The 6,542-nt window shown below is 39.0% G+C and overlaps 1 protein-coding gene across 1 annotated transcript in view; it reads right to left on the bottom strand.

Moving 5' to 3' along the window:
• LOC5510198 (D(5)-like dopamine receptor) overlaps nucleotides 1-6,124 on the bottom strand; it is a 7,839-nt gene extending 1,715 nt beyond the window's left edge. Inside the window, exons 1-2 of the mRNA XM_048734599.1 lie at nucleotides 5,557-6,124; nucleotides 781-3,063 (exon numbers count right to left, since the gene is read on the bottom strand). Of these exons, the coding sequence (XP_048590556.1) occupies nucleotides 781-1,279 (499 nt within the window). The 5' untranslated portion in view covers nucleotides 1,280-3,063; nucleotides 5,557-6,124. The remainder of the gene's footprint in view (nucleotides 1-780; nucleotides 3,064-5,556) is intronic.
• Nucleotides 6,125-6,542: the final 418 nt, after the last annotated feature.

Here is a 6,542-nt window from a genome sequence, read left to right as displayed (position 1 = left end):
GCCTTAAGGGTGTACTGACATCTGTTGCTAAGGAATAGTGAACATAGCATAAAAGCCTTGTAGAAGGTCATAAGGGTCTGATATTTGCCAAGTTGACCACCACAAGTATGCTGACTATTATGATGACGTTACCCCGTGACGTCATAATGTGACGTCATAGATACAGATAAAAGCTAATATTTCAAGTAAAATTGCTCGAAAACAAATATTGAATTCTTAAGGGATGGGTGAACTAAGCCAAGCATGCGTTTTAGAAATGATTGAGTAATTTTTTTTATGCTTTTTCAAAGGTCCTGAAATCCAGATTATTTGATATAATTTTGGTTTCTGTTAGATCAACACTAAATCCATGCTTGGCTATATGAAGGAGAATTTAATAAAAAGAAATACAGAAGAGATATTGGGTTTTAAAATAATTTGGCGACAAAAAAGATTTTTTTTAGGAAACGCAGAACCGGAAGTGAAACAAAGCCCGCGCGTGCTCATTCGGCCTGCTCAGACGCACTGATATCTCACATGATGAAATTTAAATGAAGTTTAAAAACAAATTCCAATATTGTTTCGTGGTATTTACACTTCAAAGGAACGATATCCGTCATGTCATGGTGAAAATGGAAAAAGTATTTTAAAATTTTGATACAGCGCGCGCTACTTTGATTTTCAGTGCTTGCGCGAGCGTTCGGTGTTTGCAGCGCGCGCAGGTAGTGACAACGGACACTTTTCAAAGTCCCGAGATTGTTGCTAATATGGAGATTGGACTGTACTACAAATGTTACCTACCTCCTCTCTCCTTAAGCGGTGTCCGGACAAACGCGACCATTCCCGCGTAAAGCCATATCACACACGTCATCAGAAACGCCCTCCGGCACGTCATACACCGCACGTAAGTAAACGGCCTCGTGATTGCCATATAACGGTCCACGCTGATACAACTAAGGCTTAAAATCGACGCCGTGCCGCACAGAATATCAAAACTGCCCCAGAACTCAAGAAACCGGAGCCCCAGGACGCGCCCGAGGGCGAGCCCATAGATCTGGAAAAGCACCCATACAGGCATACTGATGATGGCAATCAGGATGTCTGCGATGCACAGGTTGATGATGAAGTAGTTGGTGAGGGGGCGCGCAGAGTTGGTGCGTAGGGTGGCTACGCAGACGAAGAGGTTGGCGGTCAATGTCAAGATGATGAGAATGCACGTGAAAAGGGCGGCCGTGATGGACTCCGTTGTGATGATCACGTGGTTTCCTGGTAATGACAGGTTTGATGACGACTGGTTCATTGTGATATCTTCTATCTCAAAATTTGGGAAGCAAATTCTGGTGTTGTTTTATAACTATTCGATGCCTTACTTTGTCACACTTTGAAGCTGTGCGGCTTTATTTGCCGCGATGTAGTAGGTTACTACACACGATGTGTTGCGTTACTTGTTCACGCTGTGTTGCGTTACTCTGTCACGCCGTGTTGAGTTACATTGACGCCGTATTACGTTACTTTGTCAAGCTGGGCTGCGATACTTTGACGTCGTATTGCGCCACTTTGTCGTGTTGGGTTGCGTTTCTTTGTCACGCTATGTTGCGTTTCTTTGTCACCCTGTGTTTCGTTACTTTAACGTTGCGTTGCGTTTCTTTTTCACGCTATGTTGTGTTACTGCACGCTGTTTCGCGATGCGTATACCACCAAATATTGCGTGACAAGTAAATCCTATCGATACCTGAAACCTCTAAGTGCTAACAAAACCAGACAGTTTTAAAAGGCGTTATACCTTTCACTTTCACTTCCTTATTGAACCAAATCCTGTTGCCACGGTGGTCACTCGTGAATAATCGTTGCTATGACAACACTCTAGTCTTTATCCTCTTAAAGGCCTTAAACCAATAATAATAATTCTCAATGTTTTTACTACTTCTTCTCTTATAGGCAGACTGATGATTTTTTATCTTTAATAATGGAAGCACCATATATGTCCTACAACGCAATAGCTTCTTGGAAATCTCCAGGAGTTTTTCTTGTACATACAGAACACAACAACAAGTAAGATATCAGAAATCAATCATTATCTCAAGTTTGCCCTCGGTCTCCTAGAAATTCACGCACGCGATTTTTTTTTCCTACAAAGTCCTCTTGACTTTAATCTGGTACTCCTTGAAAAAGGATAAATGTTCAGTGTTTGTTTGAATTATCACTTTGTCTTTCAGTTATCTCTTGCCTTTTTCTCTTGTTTGTCTCCCTTGTCTCTGTCTCCCTTGTTTCACCCGTTTGTTTTTCACTCTTGCTTCCTCTGTCTTACTCTTGTCTCTTATTTTTCTCTCTTTTTCTCGTGTTTTTCACTTCTTCTCTCAATAGAGTAGCCCCAAGCAGTCTCTTGTCCTTCCCCTTGCACTTTAAAAGCCTTGAGTCTCCTAGTGTCTGGCAGTTTTCGCATACGACAAGTTAAGTCTACATTAAAGTTACCCTCAAGCAAAATGCGTGGGCGCTCCTCTAGCAAACATGCAGCTCTTTTTACTTCTTTTAGCCAATTTCAGATACTACTTAAAGAGGTGTTTCCCCTTACCGTGCAGTAAGGTATGTGACACTTTTATTCCATCGCTATGATACCGATCTGCTTTAAAGTATTCTCTTTTCAACCTTTTCAGAGACTGTCCGACGCGTTTTATGCCTCGATGTGCAGTCGCCCTGGTATTAAGAACACTCCGCTTTTCGCGGTCTTCGTTGAAAAGTTGTGCGTCACTGTCCTGCTAGCAAGTTTAACCCCTTTTTCAGCCAAATTTAGACAGAAGTCCGAATCGTGTTACCTCCAATATATTTTCGCCTTGGTATAAGAGCAATTAGCTCTTCGCTAGGAAGTCGCAAGACACTGATTTTTCTAGCAAGCGTGCAACCCTTTTAAGATTTTTCTCAGGCAATTTGAGACAGTTCAAAGTGTTTTCCCCTTGTTGTGCTGTCGCCGTTATAGTGCACTTAGGTGATCGCTAGGCAGATGCTGCAAGACATTACGTGACAGTTGGTGCTTCCGCGAAATCTTTGTCTTAAGTAGATATCGGTGATCAATCTAGTCGTCAGAATCTGCAAAGAGACAAATTAGTGTTATATACGCTCGTCAAGTCTTCATAACACCCACGTCAATGGGGGGAAAAACCTTTAAGGCATCACGAGAATAAATGCGAGACATCTAGATTTTAAAAGGGTGTATATGATTTAATAGCTACGGTCATTTAGAGTTTTTTTAAAGAGCATTTTTGTTTTGAGCTGTTTTGAATACAGTAAAGCAAATGGCAAACGTCAACGATAAGCTCTATTGAAGAAATAGCTAGCATCAAAGAATAAACGTTTATGCCTTCTTGCTAGATTGAAGTGTTTTGCTCTAGTTTTGTTTTACACACTCCCTGATTGTCTGCTTTTTTTATCCTTATTTTATAATTTCCGTTCATGTGACGCAAAGGAAAAAACACCAATATTTTGTAATTAAAAAATTTTTCGTCGTTTTCGACATAGCGGGGAAATCTCTTGTCAGATAAACATTTATAAAAAATACTATACATAGTCTATTAGAACTGAGACATTGAATAGAAAAGTATTCTTAAAGATACAACACTTTGTTACTAAATTTCATTGGGGGCTGGTGGGAAAGGGGGAGGGGGGTAGTTACATATTTTTTCTGGCATTTCTTTTTTTCTCACAGTGAGTTCAAACACCCCCCTCCCCCCCCCCTCCCCGAGATTTTTAACTCAAACTTGAAACCTTACAAGGAGACAAAGTTAAGGCGGTCAAATATATGGTAAGATTAGTTTACATTCATGTTACTAGAAAATCGTCGACAAACTAGGATAAGAGGAATTTATTTATGACTGAAAATGGAACAACGTTTTAGCGCACTATTTGACCTCATGAAAAATGTTAATTTTATGCGACAGAAAGGGAAAAAATGTTATATTTACCTAGTGTCTATGGGGCAGATACTTACTCTATCGTTTCATTTCTTACAGTATTACTCCGATTTTTTTTATTGCAGCCCATTTTAGGGAGGGTACAATCCCACCAAAAAAATCCAGAGGCTGTTTATTAGTTGAATCACTAGGAAATGGATACGATTTCGTGGTGTTTTTCACGTATTTTGATAAATGATCATTGGATCTTGTTACTATGCGAAAAGATAACAGATAAACCGCACAAAGTGAAATGATAGCAGAACTGAATAGTGAACAGGACGCTTGTTGAGTTTAGAGGTGACGCAAAAGTATTACGCGCAATGCTAGATTCCATTATTTCTCTATCGTTCGAAACCTTAAAAGCATCATCAATATTGAATTTCTGTTACTTCATTGTGAACCCGTATAGAAACCTACTCACGAATTAATCCTACCGTTAAAAAAAACTGTTTCTTTTTTCGTAATATACTAACGGGTAAACAAAATTACGGACGCCAAAAGCAGTATATAAACGACGCAGTTTATCTTGCTGTAATGCGGTGTCTTCAGTTATTTAATAAAGTGCAAAAAACGAGTCCCCTTACCGAAACACAATAAAATGGCATATTTCGTCGTTTTAATATGTTCTGATGGCGAAAAAAAATCCATTTTAAAAGTTACTGAGAAAAGGATATTTCTTCCTTTTTCCCAGAAGGGCCCCATTCCTTTTTTTTTCCCAGCCAGCAGTGGTTAGGCATTTTAGCACATGAATAATTGCCCGTATAACCGATCGGGACGATTTATTCCCCAAGTATCCGCTCCAGCACCCCCCAAAAATATTCCCAGCACAACTAGTTTGATTCCATAAATTTGCCAGCAGGACCATTCGGGACAATTTTTTTTCCCCAGCAACCGAGGGATCTAAACGGGCTGCGGAACAGATCCGTTTTGTGTCCTTGTAATTACTATATTAACTATATTAATGGCCCCTCATACTTCTAACAGGTAGAAATACTCCAATTTTACGTCGACTAGGCAACCAGAAGAATCTTATCACACCCAAATATATACCGGAAATAAATAAAAAAAAACGATTTTAAAAGTTCAACTTCACCTTTTAAATATCTCGTAAACTTTATAAAACTGTCCGATGAAACAAGTTGGTTTCTCTTTTTGAAAGTGCTTTAAATAATAATGTGATAATGTAATTGCCCAGAGCAAATAATCCCGAGAATGTGGTAATAATTCTCTTTTTGTCTTTAGAAACTCACCATGGAAATATCTTGGCGTGATCTTAGCTTTGATAAAAAAAATGAGAGCTAATTTTAGCTAATTTTAATTCAAAGTTGTCAATATTTCTACAAGAAATTGTTGCTCTGTATAGGCGGAAATATTGCTATATGTATGTTAAGTTGCAAGCTCTAATTTATTTAACAGATTTTTGAAAAACAGGTATCGATGATTTTTTTTTATGTCTCGTTTTTTTGGCTATTTTACTCCATGTAAGTGTACAAGTCGTTATTAATTTTGCTTTATGAAAGTTTACGATAATTTTTTCTACCTAAGCCATCTCATCAATAGGCTGATAAATGTAAACCAGTGTGCTATAACGGAAAATTCCATTTAGCTACATGATATTTTAAAAGATTACCTTGTATTGAGCACACTTTTATATTGCGAATCCCGTTTCTCTCGGCTTAGACTAACAGAGACGTGGTTCTTTATGCGCTAATCTCAGTCAAACCTCGTTTCTTATCAACCGTGACATTGCTTTTAGTAAAAACTCTGGAACATCAGGGTGCACTAAAGCGTTAATTCCAAAGATCCGGTTATAAATGTTCTTCCATTATCAATCGCTGATTATTGGCGACTGATAGGGGAATACTGTTTATTGAACCTATAGAAATTGCGTTAATCTTTTAAAGACATGAAATTATGTGCCGTAAATCGCATCAGAGACTCGTCGGCCTGTCTACTGCCGGCCAGTATCTCGCGCGCTCGTGAAAGCGTTCTGATTGGTCTCATCCGGCCGCTTTGTTTAATACTTTAGCGCAATAAAAACCTAATGCAGTGCTCAAAACTATCAAATATAACAACCACAAAGGATTCACTTAAGGTTTTGGAGAGATCTCGGGGGCTGTTAATTCAATAAAACGATTACATGTCAGGATAAAAGTGATTTTGGCAGGGCTGTCTTGTTTGTGCTTTCTCCGAATTATATAGACTTCTGCAAAATAGCTTACGTGGGAGACCCTGTGAAAACGATTCGACGATTTACGATACTTGACCTAACAATGCTTAGATTTACGATATTCCATTTAGCGATATCCCGATTAATAATTGTTCGAACGATACCTCGATTCACGTTACCCGATCTAGCGACACCTCAATTTACTATACTTGATTACATCTAATTACACCATCTAGAGACTCATATATCTATCGACATCTAGATTTGCGGTACCCTAACCCTAAAATACCGTAGTGTGTGCAAGTGAGGAGGAGGGGGAGGGGGGGGGGATTGGAACAAATATTTTGGGATCCATGGGTCCTTTCGGTCGTAGAACTGCAATTTGTCATGGGCCATTTGAACTGACAACGTTTTTTGAAATAGGTGTATATTGAAGGAATATATAC

The sequence above is a fragment of the Nematostella vectensis genome, chromosome 11 (assembly GCF_932526225.1).
Source record: "Nematostella vectensis chromosome 11, jaNemVect1.1, whole genome shotgun sequence".
Lineage (NCBI taxonomy): Eukaryota > Metazoa > Cnidaria > Anthozoa > Actiniaria > Edwardsiidae > Nematostella > Nematostella vectensis.
Note: the sequence above shows the minus strand (reverse complement) of the source record. Positions and strands in the feature narration are given on the sequence as shown.